Here is a 19,705-nt window from a genome sequence, read left to right as displayed (position 1 = left end):
CCACATAACTCTGAGTTCCCAGAAGCAGGGAATTGTAGCCCATGAACATCTGGAGCACCATAGGTTCACCACCATGGATATACTGTTTAATACTTGGCCCACTGCAACCAACTGGTCATTTTGACTAGGGAGAAAAATCCTCCCTCATCCAGTACACAGTAATTAAAACTGGCCTAAACCCGAGGAAGACCAAATAAAGGGACTTGGATCGGGGCGGAGTGTGTGGAGAAATGCAGTCACTGTGGGGGCACTCTGCCTGTGACTTTGGATCCCAACTACAAAGCTGTTGCTGGCAGGAAGGTACGGCCTGGGGTTCAGCCATCTAGCTCAAGCAGAGCACTTGAGTGCTGACTTACGTACATGGATGGCTCTGGCTGGCCCAAGTCAGATTATTATTATTATTATTATTATTATTATTATTATTATTATTATTATTATAATACACATAACAACACAGCACAAGTGTCTGGAATTCATCTCTGAATATCGAGTCCTTCCCAAGGACCTAGGATATTAGAGGTATTTGAGTAGAATAGGTGCAGTTCCTAGAAGTGCTGCTTTCTGCAGCAGGTGGACTGATGTTCTGTCCAAGTTTAGGCTTTCCAGATGTTTTTCAAGATTATTATTATTATTATTATTATTATTATTATTATTATTATTATTATTATTATTATTAGTTCTATTTGATAAACCGCCCTACCCCCGAAGGGCTCAGGGCGGTGTACAACAACAGACAACAACACAATAAAACAAATCGAATAGCCCCAGTTAAAAATAATACAAAACCTTAAAACTATAAAACTAAAGCAGCAGTGGTTTGCCATCTGACCTCATGCTAGAATTTGAGAAGGAAACAGCAACAGGGCTAGGATGTTCTCCATGGTCCCCTCAGACTGGCAGCTATTTTCCAGGGCCACAGGTATTTCGTGCCACCTGTTCTCTGATACTTCTCAATGGAGTTGCTGAGAACGGAATCAAGGGTCTACATGCGCCAGTCAAGCAGACGCTCCACCACAGAGCCACGGTTCCCCGTGTCCTCACCTGCTCTTGTCTGCAAAAGAAAGCCCAGAACCGCGCAAAAGAAACGAGTCCACAGTAGAGCAACCCAGTGTGACAGTTTTATTATCTTTCCATCGTTTTTCAATATATAAATACCCTCCCATGAATCCCCAGCATAAATATCTTTGCAAAGCAGTTTCATCATCTTGCTACGCTAGACAATCTTGTGAAATATTTAAATCAGGGGCTGGGGCATAAAACCAAGGAGTCCCAACGGGGGTTTCTCCTTCACCCTGATGGCGCCGTACACAGTTTTTTTAAATTTAAACCCTAGTTCATGCCAACGCCCCAACCGGTCCAGCCGTGTCTTGTGGACGCTAACAGGAAATTGTGGCAGATGGATTCACACTTGGTTCTGAAGCAGGAGTGGGCGAAGGGTGGCATGGGGGGGGTTGTGTGTGTATATGGGGGGGGGTCCTGGACCAGTTCCAAAAGCGTAAAGACCCACATCTGTTGGCTGAGGATGAGACTTTGAAGACACGGAGCAAAACACTGCTGGACACGGGTGGCTCGTCAGGCACGTGGTGGAGGGGGAACCCCCGGGCTTCCCCTCCTCCAGCGTGTGCCAACACAAGGACAGAGACGGACAGCTCGGTGGGAAGAGGTGGGATACGAAGGAGAGACTATGAGGCAGGTGAGACGGGCAAGCGAGGCCAAGAGGGCTGCCCAGGACAGGGGACAGAGAGGGCAAGGCTGCTGTTTGGCTAGTCCTGCACTGGTGCCAGGGGGAGTGCCATCTTCCTGATACTGGCAGGCCTTGCAGGACCTGCGATCCCGCTGAATAGCTCCGTGAACGGGCAGCAGCTACGTCTAAAGAAGGCATAAGAACATAAGAACAAGCCTGCTGGATCAGACCAGAGTCCATCTAGTCCAGCACTCTGCTACTCGCAGTGGCCCACCAGGTGCCTTTGGGAGCTCTTGCCTCTGCAGGAGGCACTGGATGTGCGGCCACGTGGTGATGAACAACGCGAGTCACCGCTACGCCCTCTACCCTGTCTTTTAAGCCACCTTGAGCAAAACCCTCCCTGTGAGGCAGGCCCCTGGTGCCCAAAGAGGGCGAGCAGCTTGGCATGGCGAGAAGCCCGGCTGAAGTCCAGAAGGCAGACGCTGTATCTTTGTCAGATGCCTAGAGAGGACGCAGGCACGACAGTTTCCTCCTTCCCCTGCCTGCTGAGTTTGAACAGCAGCGCCGTTCTAACGGCACTTGAAACCCAAGTTGCTCCCCAAAGGGAGCCCCACTTCCCTTGAAATATCCCCCCCCCCCCAAATTTCAAACATGCCATTTGGCTTTTCCAGGAGGGGGGGGGGGATCCATTCTTCCAAAGACATTTTAAGTAGACCGAAGCAAGAAAACTCAGCGGGGCAGGAGAGGCAGCGCAACCCACTCGGGGACCCTGACTCCATACAAACAGATCTGCCGAAATTCAGACCTCTCGGCTTTCAAGGCAAGAAGAACGAACCAGAACGTGGGGAATCAGGGCAGGAATGGAGGAAGGTTACTGGAGGGCTGGTTATATTTGTAAAAATTAAATGCGGCCAAATCAACGTTTTCCTACAAGGGAAAACACATTTTTTATTGGAGGGGAGGGGGGACGTTTCTGGAAAGTGGCCCTGTGCCCCCCTCCTCTAATTTTCTGGATTAGAAAAAAATAATAATTTCATCACCTCGCTGCCAGACTGCGAAAAATTTGCTTCTTTTATTTCATACGCCAGTAGAAACTGCCCGCCAGTCAGACACACAGAGGCCGGTCGGTCCTGGGGGTAGCTATGAAGGGCCCGCTCTGATTGGCAACCTGTGTTCTCGCTGACCCTTCGCTCTCTACGCAGCGACTGGTGGGCCAAGCGGCCTGGCAGCTCAAGAGGAAGTCCCTTTGGCCACCTGAGCCCAGGCCCTGCACGGACACGACGCCTTCCCTCCACGGCCCCCCCAGCAATGGAAGAAAAACCCTGGAAAACGCCCTGGCACTTGGAGCTTCGCTCCGGGCAAAGACAACGGGAGAAGGGCCGCCATCCGCACAGTGACACGCTAGCCTCCTCCCAGGAAGATGAACGGCAGCATCTTACATGTTAGTTGGCACAGACATGGCTGGCTCAGAGGGCCAGCGGCTTCCATCCAGCAACCTTGCCCCCGCTGTGAGACGCAGCTGCCTGGGGGGGGCGGACCTGCGGGGCAGTCGTTTCCACTGGAGGTCCTCAAGTAGAGTCCACGGGTTTTTCACGCTGGCGTTTCCAGCACCTCTCGGTCCCGGATCTTGGCCAAAGAACCATTTGCCTGCTTCACCCGCAGGTGAGTTTCTCGCTATGGCCCAGCAGGGGGCAGTAGTGCCCGAGCAGCCCACGGTCTCTGGCGAGTCCCGGGCCAGGGGCCCACGGGCAGGGCGCCACGCTGCCAGCAGTTAGCCCTGCGCCGTGTCCGGCTCGGCTGGCACAAGGCACCGGTTCCTCGGGGCTCAGCCCCGTGCCGTCATATGGCCGTGTCCCAGAGCACAGTCTGCTGGCGGCGGCAGGGGGGCGTCCCGGACTTGCGGTTCTCCGTGTTCCTCCGCCAGCTGGGCAGGATCGGCATGCTCTCCTGCTTGCACAGGGTGCGCTCGGGGCGGTGCCGCGCCTTGATCTCCTTGCACACGCAGCGCTTGCGCTCGATCACCTCCAGGAGTTTGCCGTCCCGCTCCCGAGAGCCCTGGAGGGACCCAGGAGGCGCCAGCGGTGCTTGGTGCAGGGCCTGCGGGGGGGGGGGGAGGAGGAGGAGGAGGAGGAGGAGGAGGAGGAGGAGGAGGAGGAAGAAGAAGAAGAAGAAGAAGAAGAAGAAGAAGAAGAAGAAGAAGAAGAAGAAGAAGAAGAAGAAGAAGAAGAAGAAGAAGAAGAAGAAGAAGAATTTGGATTTATATCCCCCCTTTCTCTCCTGCAGGAGACTCAAAGGGGCTGACAATCTCCTTGCCCTCCCCCCCTCATAACAAACACCCTGTGAGGTAGGTGGGGCTGAGAGAGCTCTGAGAAGCTGTGACTAGCCCAAGGTCACCCAGCTGGTGTGTGTGGGAGTGCACAGGCTAATCTGAATTCCCCAGATAAGCCTCCACGGCTCAGGCGGCAGAGCTGGGAATCAAACCCGGTTCCTCCAGATTAGATACACGAGCTCTTGATCTCCCACGCCACTGCTGCTCCACGGGGGTCAGTGCTTCCCTTCGGGGGGCTCCCTCCCCTCCCCTCCCCTCCCCCACCCATCCATTCCGGGTCAGACTTGGAACCCCCCCCCCTTTCCCCTTCTCGACTGGCAGGGGAGGAGAGTGCCAGGTAGGGCCAAATGGAGAAACAGTTCACTAATCTTCCCCCTGCCCAAGTCTCCAAACTGACAGGGAGGGAGAGGAGAGACCAGTCAGCCCGAGGCCACCCCCACCCTCGTCTGGGCACAAGAGTGTCACAGCAGATGTATTTTGCAAAGCAAACCCTGCCCGTGCCGGCAGGGGTAGAATAGAAAAGGGGCGCATTGGTGAGTTCTTGGAGTGGCAGCGCCCGCTGACTTCTGTTCTCTGCATTCCAGTACCCGAACCCAGTCATGCGGCAGGAAGGAGGTCCATGTTCTCAGCTTCTGCTATTTGTGGGCAGGCCCACCCCCCAGGGTCCCCCTCTGGCCCCCAGGCCCTTCCAACGTACCAGGCTGGCCGGATCCCGGGGGTGGCTGCACGGCCTCTGCGTGTGAACCACAGCATGCCGAACGCCAGAGGTGGATGCAGAGCGGCCCAGGAGGTAGCCACCTGTGAAATCTGGAGGGGAGGGGGTAGGAAACACACACCTGAGCAATGCCATGCCCTCCTCTTGGCCCCTCCCTCTCTGGCAGGTCACTCATCTGGCTGCCAGTCGTGTGGGGCTGAAATACGGCTGGGAGCCACCGACCCCACGTGCCACCCCTCCCTGGTGAAACACCACCCCCTGCAACAAAAACCACTGAGGCACAATCTGGAGGGGGAGGCATGAGGAGTCTCCTCTCCCCCAAAGAACCCCTCCCCCAGGGACAGTGGATCCAGGCTGAAGCAGCTGCTCCCCCCCCCTGCCCCCCTTCTCCCTGCAACGCCGCCGCTGCCTTACTCTCTGCAGTCTGTCCTCATCTGAAGGTCACCTGCGTCTCTGCGGCTGCATCATATGTAAATTCCACAGCTCAGAAACAAACAGGGATCCCTCCCCTTGCCCCCCCCCAGCCCTTTCTGCAGGGCCCCCCCCCCTCGCCCGGAAGCCCCCTCCCTCCCTCCCTCCCACCCTGGCCCAGCCCCACGGCCTCCTCACCTCCATTCCGGTGACAGGCGGGGAAGGTCTGGCAGGGCACAGGCAGGCTGGTCCTCCCCCCGGGCATCTTGGCAGTGAGGCCCTCGGGCCCCGGGGTGCGGACGGGGATGCCGGACTGGGTCAGGCTGGGCCTGGCCTTCTCTTCCTTCTCCATCCTGGGAGGAGTGTTGTCACCCTCGTCCCAGGCTTTGGGGCCGTCGGGGGCCTCTGCGAGGCAAAAAAAACCCACAGGGGCTCAGCAGAGAGTGGACCCCCACCCACCCCCCCAGCTCCCCAGAAGGAAACAGGCTCAGTCCAGGCTGTGGAGACAGGAGGATCACGCCTGAGCAGGGCGGAGCTCCTCTCCATCACCAGCTGCGGCTGGAATCAGGCAGGAGGGACTCTGGCTGGGGTTCAGCCTCAACAGGGCGCCCGTGCAGAAGCAGCACCCTCAGCCGCACAAAAAGCAGCCTTCCCCTAGGGCAGTGATGGCGAACCTATGGCACGGGGGCCAGAGGTGGCACTCAGAGCCCTCTCTGTGGGCACGCACAAACAGAGTTCATCATGTGTGGGGGGGAATCGCCCCCCCCCATACATCTAGGCTGGCCTGGGCCGCTGGGCTTGATTATTAGCATTAAACCTAAGACCTAGTTTTGGGGAAGCAGTGTAAGTAACCCTGTTAAGCGCTGTTAAACCCCACTGATTTCCATGCAAAGAACTGAAGCGTGATCCTTTATCTGGGAGTAAGCTCAGTTGCTGGCAATGTGCCTTCCTTCTGAGTCACCCCTCCTAGGGTCATGATTCACCCGTTCAAAGAGTTGCATGGTTGCTGCAAAGCCAAGCCACCTTCTACCACCAAGCTTACTCCCAAGTAACGCACGCCTCAGAGCCAACCATTTTTTCTAAACGAAAACCTCAGCATTCAGGTTAAATGGCCGTGTTGGCACTTTGCAATAAATAAGTGGGTTTTGGGTTGCAGTTTGGGCACTCGGTCTCGAAAAGGTTCGCCATCACTGCCCTAGGGGTCTGCAACCTGTGGCTCTCCATATGTTCATGGACTACAAAATCCCATCAGCCCCCCCTGCCAGCATGTGCCAATTGGCCTGATGGGGAATTTGTGAATCCGATGAGCATCTGGAGAAGCCACAACTAACCGAACAGTCTAAAACCTGGAAAGATAAAGACAAGTCCAGGGGACTTTTTGTCCCTCAGCAGTTACAGCCAGATGTCCTCAGAAAGAATAGAGGCAGAGTTACTTCCCCCTTATTTATTCAGACATTTGTAACCTTCCGTTCATACCTTTGTATTTATTCATAAATTGCTTTTCTATCCAGCTGGGAGTCAGAGTGGTTTTTAGAATGCCATTCTCCCCGCCTTCATTTCCCAGCAACAACCAACCGTTGAGACCGAGAGTCTGTGACTGGCCCAGGGTCACCCAGCCAGCCTCCACAGCAGAAGTAAGAATTCGAACTCGCAGCATCCAGGGTTGCAGTCCACCACTCTTACCTGTTACCCCGCACCACCCCTCGTTCAGCAGCAGCTGGCTAGCCACGATGTGAAACTTCCCTTAAAACAAAACCTGCCCCCATGCAAAGACTGTACTATCTGAGACTTTTAAGGAAACAACAACTGAATGGAAAACTCCTGGTGTCCTTTTACAGCTGTGCTATAGAGAGTGTCTTCACCTACTGCATCTGTGTATGGTTCTCCAGTTGCACAGTGGCAGATAGGAAGGCGCTCCAAAGGGTGATCGCTACTGCACAGAGGATTATCGGCTGCCCTCTCCCCTCCTTGGAAGAACTCTATAATTCCCGAAGCCTAAAGAAAGCCCAAACTATTCTGAGAGACCCGTCTCATCCAGCACACTCTCTTTTTGAACTGTTACCATCTGGCAGACGATGCAGGTCTATCAAAACTAGGACAAAGAGGCTCAGAGACAGCTTCTACTCTAGAGCTGTGGCGATGCTGGCTTCGTGTTGATGTGTTTGGGGCTGTGGAGGGATGGGTGGAGGAAGGGGAAAGTGAGGATGGGGTATGAGTCTGAAATTGTGTGCATTGAGGAATGCTGCTGTAAATTTCGTTGTGCGTCCACAATGACAATAAAATGCTTATGCTTATGCAAAGCCCTGGCCAGCCAAATGGCTCTGCAGGGCGCCCCCCGAGCAGGCTCGAGAGGTCCCCTTCCCCCCACCCCCACTCAGCCCCCACTCACTCTCCAGCTCTTTCGTCTTCCGGTTCACGTAGCCCAGCCTCCTCTGCAGCACCCACCCGAAGGCCTCCTCCTCTCCCACTGGGTGGTGGGCACACTCCTCGCCAGGCAAGAGGTGGGAGCAGGCAACGCTGGTGAAGACCCGGTCCTGGAGAGGGATCTTGATGGCGGAGGAGGCTTTGGCGCCCACGCCCTGGATGCTCTCGTAGGCCGGCGGGCGCTTCAGCCCAGCGCAGGGGGCAGGGTAAGTCCAGACCATGCCCAGGGGAGGCGGCTCCGGCAGCGTGCCCGCCCTCTGGGCCTGTCTGCAGGTGGGCACTGTGGACGGGCGGGCGCACAGCAAGCCGTGCAGGACGGAGATCTCCTCGGCCTTCTGCTCCATCGGGGCCGTGTGTGTGGTGACCTTGACGGCGGAGTAGACCATGGTGTAGGAGACGGCCGGCTTCTCCTTGACCGGCAGCATGGAGGGGGCGGGGGCTGCGGAGGGGGCCGGCACGGGGGGCCCCTGCTTGCCAGCGGGGCAGATCATGCTGTGGGAATTGGGGAGCTCTTTCTCAGCTTTGCTCTGGCCAGTGGGCTGGGGGGGCAGGGGGGTGGAGTGGCTGCGGGCGCGGCCAGAAGGGCCCAAGGCTGCGGCATCCCCGCCCCTCGGCTGATGGCTGGGAACCTGGGGTGTCATGGGGGCGGGCGGGGTGTCCTTGGCGTGGCACGGGACGGGCAGCTTGGACCCCTCCTGGCCGGGGCCTTTGTAGCCCTTCTTGCCCTGCGGAAAGGCCAGCAGAGGGGGCCGGTGCTGCAAGAGGTTTGGGAACGGCGGAGGGATTTCGCAGGGGGAGGTTTTGGTGCCCGGCGCCACCCTGGCCGTTTCCCGCTTGGCTGGGTGGTGGCGCGGGGAGGCCGGTGCCCCGTTGGGCCGGCAGTCGCCCCCTTCCTCCGGGAGCGGATACTTCATCTCCTCGTAAATGGCTTCGCTCTCGTCAGAGTCCTCGTCGGCCGCGGCCGGTGCCTGCGAGGGGGGGCCAGGTCCCCGAAAAATGTCTCCCACCATCTCGATGTAAACCGGCTCGTCCTCCTCTCGGCGTGGCGAGCCCACTTGCAGCTTGGCGTGGGAGAAGGCAGCGAGCCGTAGCGGCTTCATCGCCCACGCCCAGAAGGGGGCGGGCAAGCCGTCCGCGCCTCACCGCCTGCGTCAAAGGGAGGCCGGACAGGTGGGTGTTCGGGCTGCGCTTGGGCTTCTGGGGGGGCACCTTGCGGCCCAGATCCCGACCTTCCGAGCTGGACTTTTGGGAACCTGGTGCAGAAAAGAAACACAAGGGAGACTAGTGAGCACACAGGGGTCTGCTTTCAGTGCCAGGTCTAGCCCCGGACAACGGGCGGCCACTCTGAAGACAGGGCCTCTGTGGGAGCCAGCACTACCCCAGAGACAGAAGGCTCCATCTGGCTGGGGAACAGGAAAGACCCCCACGGGGACCACAGAGCCTGAGAAGTCAGAGAGTGAGCTGGAACTCTGGCACCTGAGCCTGCCCCGGCCAAGTCCCCCTTGGAGACATAAGAACATGCCAGCTGGATCAGACCAGAGTCCATCTAGACCAGCTCTCTGCTACTCGCAGTGGCCCACCAGGTGCCTTTGGGAGCTCACCTGCAGGAGGTGAAAGCAAGGGCCTTCTGCGGCTGCTGCTCCCGAGCACCTGGTCTGCTAAGGCCTTTGCAATCTCAGATCAAGGAGGATCAAGATTGGTAGCCAGAGATCGACTTCTCCTCCATCAATCTGTCCAAGCCCCTTTTAAAGCTATCCAGGTGAGTGGCCATCACCATCTCCTGTGGCAGCATATTCCAAACACCAATCACACGTTGCGTGAAGAAGTGTTTCCTTTTATTAGTCCTAATTCTCCCCAGCATTTTCAATGGATGCCCCCTGGTTCTAGTATTGTGAGACCCTGGTCTGCCCACTGCCCCTGCCACCTCCCCTTCTGCACCCCCTCAAACAGCACGCAGTTTGTTCTGCGCCGGCATTGTTTCACAAGAGAGGCCCAGCCAGCGGCCCCAGGGCTCCAGCGACCTGCCTGGAACGGCTGGACGACCCGGCAGGGCCCTGGCTGGGCACTCTGGCCTCCTCACCTCCTTTCTTGCTCCCCGTGGGCTCCAGGGCGCTTCTGGCCTCCGCGCTCAGCTTGGTGTTGGGGTGTCGCTTGGGCTTGGCGGGCGGTTTGCGAGACCCGGCAGCCACGTCTCCCGAGCTGCTGTCCACGCTGCCCACAGAGTGGCAGGAGAGAGACCGGGGGGCCATGCTGCTGGCGCAGGGGTGCGGAGCGTGTTCCTGCGAGGCGGGCATTGTCATGAACCCCATCCTGAAGTGGCGGCGGAAGGAGGCCACGTCCCGCACCTTCCCTATGCCGGACTCCTTGGCTGAACTGCAGAGAGAAGGAGAAGAATCACAAGGAGGACGGGCGTCGGCAAGGAGACGCTCTGGTGGTGGCCGCTGGAGCCGCCCTCCTGCTGCTGCTGAGTGATGCTGAAGGGGTGTCTGGAAAGGCCCACAGACCAGATCCCACCCTTCCCACAGGACTGGTGGACTTCCCTGGACGGACTGGAGTGGGCTTGGCTTTTGGAAGGGCCCCCCGTTGTCTGCAGGGAACCTGATGCCCACGGTGCTCACCAAGTCTACAGATCGTTCTCCTACCCCTCAGACCAAGTGCCCTTCGTTTTGGCCTAGTTCTGGGGACAGCAGGTTAGTGCTTTGCAGCAAACACCAATAGGAGCCCCCCCCCCCAAAAAACAAACAAGGATGTGTCCCAGATCACAGATGCACAGAGCAGAGCTCGTTGGGCGAGGCCCAGCCAGGTCAGGCAGGTGAGCATCCAGCAAAGGGACCTCTGGTCCACCAGAGCTCGTGTGGGGATAAAATCGAGGCAGCCTTCGAACTGCCACCAGAAAATTCTGATTTGGGGGGAAATCATTCTCCTGTTCAACTCTTCCTAAGACCCGTCACGGTTTGCACGGGGGATGCTCATTGGGCAAAGCTCGGTGGCTTTGTTTTGTGAAGACTCCCTGAGGCTTCCGATTTCAAAGGCTGAGGGCCCAAAGTCCCACTCCCACGGCTCAAAATAGCCAGGGGTTCACTGGACCAGCTGGGAGAAAGACGTCTTGGTTCTAAGGGAGAGCACAGAGAGAGCCAGGAAGGAACCAGGGTGCTCCATGCAGACCCAGGGAAAAAAGGAAGGCCCCTCCTCACAGGGGTTAACGCCAGCCCTGTCTCTCCTGGAGGTGTGGCCTCCAGTGACCAAGTCTTCTGGATCCATTTCCCCCTCCTCGCTGGCCTTGGGCCACAGAGAAATGCACGGCAGCGCTTCAGCCTGCCCCACACAAAGCACCAAGGGCAGGGAGGGCCCTGTCCATGAACTACAATTGGTAGGGGCTGATGGGAATTGTAGTCCATGAACTACAATTGGCAGGGGCTGATGGGAATTGTAGTCCATGAACTACAATTGGCAGGGGCTGATGGGAATTGTAGTCCATGAACTACAATTGGCAGGGGCTGATGGGAATTGTAGTCCACGAACTACGATTGGCAGGGGCTGATGGGAATTGTAGTCCACAAACTACGATTGGCAGGGGCTGATGGGAATTGTAGTCCATGAACATCTGGAGTGCCATCGGTTCGCCACCACTGCTGTAGGGTCTCAGGCAAGCATTTTGCACATCCCGCCGCTTGCGGTTCCCTTTAACTGGAGGTGTCGGGGTTTGAACGGGGGGGACCTGACGCTCACCCACTGACCCTCAGCCCCTCCTGCATGTGCTCTCCCCCCAAGAGTCATATCAGATACTCAAGCTGGGCTCCGCAGGGGCAACTCCCAGAGGCTGGGCTCTCTTGGCAGGGCAGCAGAGTCAGGCACGTGTCAACAGCAGACTCTGGGCCTCAGCCGTTCCCAAGACGGAGACGCTGGCTGGGCCTCCACCAGCAGATCCCACTGCCTTCCTCAGCACTGGCCGTGGGGGAGGGAGGCCCCCCCCCTGAGGCTTTGGCCTCCCTCACCCCACATCTATGCCTGCCTTACTCAGGCAAGCAGTAACCCCCTCCCCCCCATTCCAGGCGCCAAACAACTACAAGGATGATCCAAGCTGTTCACAGCATACCTGGAAAAGGTAGCCAGTTTTGGAGAGGTGCAGGATTTCAGATTTGAGGTTTCAAAACTGAATGTGGCTGCATCCAGTTGGGCCCAAAACAGACCCTGTCCAGACTGATCTGGAGTTGACCTGCCTTCAGGTTTCTCGGCCCTCCCCCCCCCCCCCCCCCCCCGTCCCTGCCCTGCCCTGCCCAGCATGGAGGTCTTCCCTTCCTACCCTTCTTACTTGTCAACCTCCTCTCTCTTCTCCCGATCCCCCGGTTTCCTTCACTGGAGTGCAGGGGTCTGGGTACCAAACACACAAGGATGCAGAAGGATACTGGCTGGTGGCCCAGCCGTTTCCATGGAAACTGCATCTGGGTGACCTGCAGGAACCAAGCATTGGCTGCCTGCTGGTGTCTTAACCCTTTGCTTCCTGCAGCCCAGGGAGGTGGAAGCCATGCTCACTCAGGACAGGAGGAAAGGGGTCGCTTGTGCCACCAGCCCAACCCTGGCCAAGATCTTGACTCAGACGTGGCATGTCGTGTTCCCTGTTTGAGTCAACAGCTGGCCAAGCTTCTGGGCGAAGGAGTGCTTCAAGGACCAGGGGAAGCCTGTCGTGGGAGCTGCATGAAGCTGCTTCCTGCTGGGCCAAACCCTCGTCCCATCAAGGCCAGCCCTGCCTACTTAGGCTGCCAACTGCAGACGCCGGGGATCAATCCTGGGGCCTTCTGCACATGAGGCGGCTGCTCTTCCACTGAGCCACGGCCCCATCCGACAGCCAAAGATCAAAAACTTATTAAGTGACGGGAAATAAAGAGCAGGAATAAATGAACACTAGGGGATGTAAAGCGGTGCGGTGGAGAAGGATTAATGCTGGGGACAGTAGTAGTTGTCCAAAAATTCTCTGGAACTAGAGGTGAGCAGCGTAGTGGCCAAGTCTGCAGGTGACACCAAGTTATTCAGGATGGTGAGAACCAAGCAAGGCTGCCTGCGAAGAGCTCCGAAAGGATCTCTACAAATCTGGTGAGTGGGCAGATGATGATGAAGAAGAGTTGGATTTATATCCCCCCTCCTTTCTCTCCTGCAAGGAGACTCAAAGGGGCTTACAAACTCTTTTCCCTCTTCCCTTTCCCTAGGAGCAGCAGTGGCGTAGGAGGTTAAGAGCTCGTGTATCTAATCTGGAGGAACCGGGTTTGATTCCCAGCTCTGCCGCCTGAGCTGTGGAGGCTTCTCTGGGGAATTCAGATTAGCCTGTACACTCCCACACACGCCAGCTGGGTGACCTTGGGCTAGTCACAGCTTCTCAGAGCTCTTTCAACCCCACCTATCTCACAGGGTGTTTGTTGTGAGTGGAGAAGGGCAAGGAGATTGTCAGCCCCTTTGAGTCTCTTGCAGGAGAGAAAGGGGGGATATAAATCCAAACTCTTCTTCTTCTTCTTCCCCCCCTTACAACAAACACCCTGCGAGGTGGGTGGGGCTGAGAGAGCTCCGAAGAACTGTGACTAACTTAAGGTCACCCAGCTGACATGTGTTGGAGTGCACAAGCTAATCTAGTTCACCAGATAAGCCTCCACAGCTCAAGTGGCAGAGTGGGGAATCAAACCTGGTTCTCCAGATTAGAGCGCACCTGCTCTTAACCACTACGCCACGTTGCCTCCACTGATGAAGTTCAGTGTTGGTGCGTGTCAGGTGGTGAACATCAACACCAAAAAAGGCCGACTCTGAATATATGCCGATGGGGTTTGAACTCATGGAACCAGAGAGGGGAAGAACCTGGGAGTCATCGAAGACAGCCTAACAGAAGTGACTGCTGCAGGGGATTATTTTTAAAAGCGCTCAAGGTAAAATGGCCAATATTATAATGTCCCTGTATAAATCTATCGTGCAGCATTACTTGGAATCCTGAATGCAGTTCTGGTATCACAAAAAGGATACCTCATGGCTGGAAAAAGTACAGGCGAGGGCAACTGAGACAGTTAGGGGGCTGAAAAGGCTTATGAGTCTGGGGTTTCCACTTTAGAAAGGAGACGACTAAGAGAGGTTTCTAAAACGATGCACGGAGCGGAGAAAGTTGGCAAAGGGAACTTTTCTCTTCCTCTTCCAGAATCCTAGAACTCAAGGGCGACTAAGAAAATGATGGGCAGTAAATTCAGGACAGATAAAATGGAAAGACTTATTTTTGCAACAGCTGACTGAAATGTGAGACTTCACACGCCCAAAGGGAATTTACGGAGTGCTGGCAAGAAGAGCTAAACAGCTCTCTCAAATAGGCTGACTGAGGACAGATTCATTGCAGAGTCCTACACTGGCCATGGTGGCTAAAGGGAACCTCCACGTTCAGAGGCAGTCAACCTCTGAATCCCAGTGCCAGGAGGCAACATCAGAGGAAGTCCTCAGTCTCTGGGCCCTGTTGTTGGCCCTCCAGAGGAGCAGGACAGCCGCTGTGTGGGAGAGGGTGCTGGACTGGATGGATGCCCAGCCAGCCAGACTCTTCTGATGTTCTTAGAGATCAAAAACGGGGCAGGTGCAGAAGGCCCAGAATCCTTCAGTCAAAACCTTTCAGCTAATAATCAGGACAGGTTTTCTAAGGATCCTAGCAACAGAGGAGATCCCTAGAAAGACCCTGGAACTCTCTCCGTTCGGATGCTGCGGAGACCTTTTAAACAACCCAAAACAATCCCAACATTAAATTAAGCACATAAGAGACCTGTCCATGTTTGTTTGGCCCTTTCTGCCTATAACATTTCAGACCTCTTGTTAAACGTTACTTGTGAAGAACCTTATTTAATCAAACACACAAATATCAGAGACCTGCTGGATCAGACCAGAGAGGGTCCATCTAGCCCAACTTCCTGTCTCACACAGCGGCCAACCATCCTCTCCGGAGGTCCAACCTCAGGGAATAGAGCCTTCCTCTGAGGTGGCCCCCTGGCTCTGAGATTCACAGACTGAGTGCCTTATGCCCACCCTCTCATCCCATGACTATGAATACTCAGGAAATGTTGGTGAGGGACCCCATGGGTCAGTGAAGACCCAACGCTTTCACAGGGAACTATTTTTACCTTGTCAAAAGCCTTTAAGGACATAAGAACTAGCCTGCTGGATCAGACCAGAGTCCATCTAGTCCAGCTCTCTGCTACTCGCAGTGGCCCACCAGGTGCCTTTGGGAGCTCACAGGCAGGATGTGAAAGCAATGGCCTTCTGCTGCTGCTGCTCCCGAGCACCTGGTCTGCTAAGGCATTTGCAATCTGAGATCAAGGAGGATCAAGATTGGAAGCCATAGATGGACTTCTCCTCCACAAATCTGTCCAAGCCCTTTTTAAAGCTTGCAGAACCCCAAGAGTCTGGTGTCCACCAGATCACCACCCACATGCTTGTTAACCTGCTCAAAGCGGCTGATGACGGGGCTGGACTTCCGTTCACAGAAGCCAGGCTGATTTTTCCCTCAGCAGAATTTGTTCCTCTATATATACCTCACATTTCTTTATTGACACATTTGTAACCCGCCTTTCCTCATGATTCAAGGCGGCTTACAAAAATAGTTGAAAAACAAAACGACAACAAAATGACAAGCCTTCGACAGTACAAAACAACAACATTAATTAAGTCTAACATCTGTCCTGATCTTCGGCCTCGTAATCCCCTGGATCCCCTCTGGATCCCTTTTCCAAAACCAACGTAACAATTTTCCACTTCCCCATTCTCTGGTAGAGAGGCTGATTTTAGTGATAAGTTATATCTACTGGTTAGCAATTATTTAAAGAACTCTCTGATGCATGCCTTCCAGAGACTCATTCATTTTCAGTTTGCCTAGTGGTCCTCCAACTCCATTTCCCGTCACTTCAATCTGTCCCAATTTGTCACCCCTCTCAAAAACAACAAACACTGGAAATGCACAGTGAAAACAATTCCTTCTTGTATCTGATGGAGGGGACTTTGACTCTAGAAAGCCAATACCCTGAAAATCTTGGGGGGTCTCTGGTTCTACTGGTCTCGAAACAAGCTCTTCTACTGCAGACCAACAGAGCTACCTGCTGAAAGAATTCAGCTGGTTTCTCTGCCAGCTCCCCACTCCTTTAAGCAAGCCCAAAAGCCCAGCTACCTCCCTGGTCAGTTTCCTGCTTCTTACATAGTTGAGGGAATGCTCAATCTTCATCATCCGCTCCTCAACTTGTCTTTATGCTCCTCTTATTGTTAATTTGGGCTTGTTTTGTTCCTGTCTGTTCCTCTCATTCAGTGAGACTTTCTGCTTTCTGGATGAAACCTTTTAGCCTTTGATGGCTTCCTTGACTTGAGTTGTGCCTCTGATCTGAGTCTCAGTTCATGTGACTTCAAAAGGTTTTCAAGCATCCATGAGGAACGTGGCTTCCCCAATTCTAATTTTTAAGATTCAGGAGAATCATCTCCTGGTTCTTACTTTTAACTTCCTTTTGACTAGTCCCCACAGTTCCTCCTTCGAAACCGAAAGCTATTGTTTTGGACTTCCGGGGCAACCTTCCATTACCGTGAGTGAGGACCTTGATGGCCTCGTGGCCTCTGATCCCAACAGGTTCGATGACCTTTCCGTCTCGCACCAGGTCTGGAGCTCTGCTCAGAACCAAGCCAGGCATGCTTGGAGCTGGCCCTGTGTCCAGCTGCTCCACTTCACGGCCCTTTATGACGGCCAGAGACCTCCTTTCGGTGCCACGACTGGAACACGCATTTTGCCCAATCATGGTGAGAACAGATGAAGTCACCCAGCATTACAACATCTTCCACTTTGGTCATCTCCCTAATTTTCATCTCAAGATCTTTCTCATGGTTTTGAGCAATTGCATGATAGCACCCCCCACCCCCACCCCCTTTGAATAACCCTGAGCATCTCCATTCGTAGTGGTTCCATGGAAAAGGTTATTCCCCTAATGCCGTGGTGGCAAACCTTTGGCACTCCAGATGTTATGGACTACCGTTCCCATCAGCCCCTGCCAGCATGGCCAATTGGCCATGCTGGCAGGGGCTGATGGGAACTGTAGTCCATAACATCTGGAGTGCCAAAGGTTTGCCACCATTGCCCTAATGCTTTCTGGCTTATGTGAGCCTGTGCTGTCTTTGGCCTACAGACCATCACACACACACACACACACGCCCGGATATGTCCTGCCTATAGAGCTGACATCCTGGGATAACTGTGTCCCCCAATTTTTTCCCCCATCCCACCAGGTTTTTGAATCCCCAGCTCTATTGAGCCCCCAGGATCCCAGCTCACCCACCTTGGCTTGCAGATTGTCAGCATGGGCACCTGCACCCAATTTCCCTGCCTTCGTCACCCCACCCCCCCGCCATTTGTCGCCTCTTCTGGCCCTCCTCTGCTAGCTCCCTTGCATTCTCAAGGTCTAGCTCGCTTCCTCCAAGAACTTAACCCACCACCCCTTTCAGATGACTCATGTTGAACCAGCTCCCCCTCCCAGGAGGGGGGGTCTAAAAGCTGCTCTGTCACCTTTAGGATATGAGTGGCCGGCAGCCAGGACCCCTCTCGGTTCAAGGGAAGCCCAACTCTTCTGTACAGGTTCAGCTTGTCCCGGAAAGTGGCCCAGTGCCCAACGCACCTGAACCTTCCAGACCAGCCTGACTTTCTCACCTGACGCAACAAGACCCCTGGTTGGTCCTTGCCTCGCTGGCCTCGGAACTATGCTGGGAAGACCACCGGGGGGGGGGGGGGGGGGCTGGGCCTTCAGTCTGCTGCCGCCTACCAGGGGCCTATGTCCTTCCTCCAGGACCACCCAACGACATTCCCCGGCCCCACGGGTGCCCACGTGCCCCAGGGCTGCTGACTCCTCATGCCGTCTGGCCAGCAGGTAAAGTGCCACGCAGGCCACTCGCCCCCACGGCCCACCCTCTACATGCATTAGGATCACACCTCCCGCTACCAACAGGCCACACAGCTTCCCATCCCCAGAGGAGCCCCTCTAGGATGCCTGGAGAGCTGTCTGCAGGGGAGGGGGGAGTCAGGACGGCCAGGGCATCTGTCTCCAGGTGGGCCTGCTGAGAAGTTTGCCACACGTCAGTCTTTTTGGAGTGCCTGGCTCTGCCGCCACAGAACGGGAGCCCAGGGGAGGAGACGGGGGGCCTCCTGGTTCATTCCCTCTGGGCCACGGAGGGCCGGGCGCCTGCCTGCTGTGGGGCTGCCAGAGGTGGAATCCGACAGGCTCTTTGTCCCTCCCCCGCCCCCACTGCCGGAGGAGCCGCCGGCTCTGCCAGGGGACCCTGGGCCAGCTTACCCCTTGGGGGGCTGCTCTTCCTTGCTGGGCCTCCACTCCACCTTGCTCTTGCGGTACAGCAGGTTCATCTCGTTGGGCCGCTGCTCCCGGGGCCGGGCCTGCTGCGTCTGGCTGAGGGCCCGGTAGGCCCAGCGGCCCCGATCCTCCACGAACTGCAGGAAGACGGAGAGGAGGGCTTCCTGGGGGCCCGCATTCATCTTCCCGCGGCCGGCCGGGGGCGGGGCGGGGAGCGCCCAGAGGGGGGCGCTGCTGCGGGGAGAGAGAGAGAGAAAGCGCGCGCGTTGGGGCGAGGGTCCACGCCAGAGCCTCTGAGCGTGCACAGAGCGCTCCGGCCTCCGAGGCGCACCCGGCGGCGCGGCCGGGCCCACAGCCTAGCCTGCGGAGCCGCCGGCCGAGCTGCCAGCGACGAGGCGGCGGCGCGTCCCCCGGGGGCCCCCTGCCCGGGCCGGCAACGCAGGGCCTGGCGGCGGCGGCGCCTCACTACGCCAGCCAGGGGCCGCCAAGGCGCGCACGCTTCGGGGGTCGCGCTTCGCTACCGCGCCGCGCGGGGTGGGGTCTCTCCGAGGAGGGGGGGGAGAGAAGGGCGGGGGGGGACGGGGCATCGGGCCGGGCCCGTCAGTCCTCCTCGCACCTGGCGGCGGCGCCTCCTGCCGCTGCTGCTCCTCCCGCGCCCCTGCGGCGGCGGCGGCGGCGCTCATCCTCCCGTTGCCGCGGCGACGCTGTCGGGCGGGGCCGGCCTGGACCACTCCGCCCCAGGCCAAGCCGCCTGCCGGGCCCTCCCTGGCCGCCTCCCTCCGGCCTCCCTCCCTCCCTCCCTCCCTCCGGCCGCCGCCCGAGCCCCGCTCACCTGCCGGCCGGCCGCGCGCTCCCCCCGGCGCCGAGCCCGCCTGACGCAGCGTCGCGGCGCCTCCCTCCGCCCGGAGACGGAGCGCGGGAGGGGAGGCCAGGCCCGGCGAGGCGGAGGGAAGGGAGGGGCGCCCAGCCAGCCGCCCCGGCCGCCGCCCGCCTCTGCCCGCCCGCCTCTGCCAGTGCCCGCCACCCGGCATCCGCCGCCAGGCGGGGCGGCCGGTGCTGCCCCTCGGCCCGCGGCTCTCCCGGGCGGCTGGGGCTGGGCGGCCGGCTCTGCAATCAGGGGGAGGCCTGAGCGCCGCCTGGGGGCCTGCGAGCCCACGCCCCCCCGGGGAGCCTCCCTGGCCAGGGGCACTCCACCTGGGATGCAGCCTGCCGAGGTGCTCGGGCCGGGCCGCGCCGGCCGCGGGCGCCGACCCACCCAGTCCCGCAGTGCCGCCAGCTGGTGGCCCCTGGCCCCGCGGGGAGCCGCCCTCGTCCCCGATCGCCCCCCCCCGCCCCCGCGCCGGCCCCCGCCGCCCGCACCTGCTCTGCGAGGAGGAGTCCCGGCTGCAGGCCGCTGAGCAGGAGCCGCGCGGCTTCCCCCGCAGGAGCCCGGCGGAAGGCGGGGCTGCTGGGCGACGGGCGGGCCGGGCGGGCGGGCAGGCGCTCGGCCCTGCGCCATCCCGCCGCCCCGGCCGCCGGTCCCGGGACGCGGCCGGCTGCGGGGACAGACCAGCGCCGGTCGAGGGGCGAGAGCGCTCCGGAGCGGGCGGCACCAGTGCCCCCTGGCGGCCGCTCGAGGACCGGGCGGGGGCTGCGGCGAGGCGGCTGCGCGGCCCGGATCGGCCGGCGGGGGGCAGCAGCGCCAAGGGATGGAGGAGGACCCAGGTGAGCGGCAGGGGGGCAGCCGGGCAGCCCCTCCGGAGCCGCTTTCGCCGGGCCGGGCCGGGCCGGGCCGGGCCGGGCCGGGCCGGGGGGAGGGGGGG

At 58.0% G+C, this 19,705-nt stretch overlaps 1 protein-coding gene across 1 annotated transcript; it reads right to left on the bottom strand.

The window, feature by feature from the left end:
- Positions 1-1,104: 1,104 nt before the first annotated feature.
- NYAP1 (neuronal tyrosine phosphorylated phosphoinositide-3-kinase adaptor 1) lies at positions 1,105-19,378 on the bottom strand. The gene is given in 8 exon segments (XM_048516960.1): positions 1,105-3,781; positions 4,711-4,820; positions 5,338-5,544; positions 7,529-8,642; positions 8,644-8,816; positions 9,644-9,936; positions 17,889-18,137; positions 19,263-19,378. Coding segments are annotated over 7 exon segments (2,352 nt in total). The 5' UTR covers positions 18,086-18,137; positions 19,263-19,378; the 3' UTR covers positions 1,105-3,523.
- Between the last annotated feature and the right edge of the window lie 327 nt (positions 19,379-19,705).

The sequence above is a fragment of the Sphaerodactylus townsendi genome, linkage group LG15 (assembly GCF_021028975.2).
Source record: "Sphaerodactylus townsendi isolate TG3544 linkage group LG15, MPM_Stown_v2.3, whole genome shotgun sequence".
NCBI lineage: Eukaryota > Metazoa > Chordata > Lepidosauria > Squamata > Sphaerodactylidae > Sphaerodactylus > Sphaerodactylus townsendi.
Note: the sequence above shows the minus strand (reverse complement) of the source record. Positions and strands in the feature narration are given on the sequence as shown.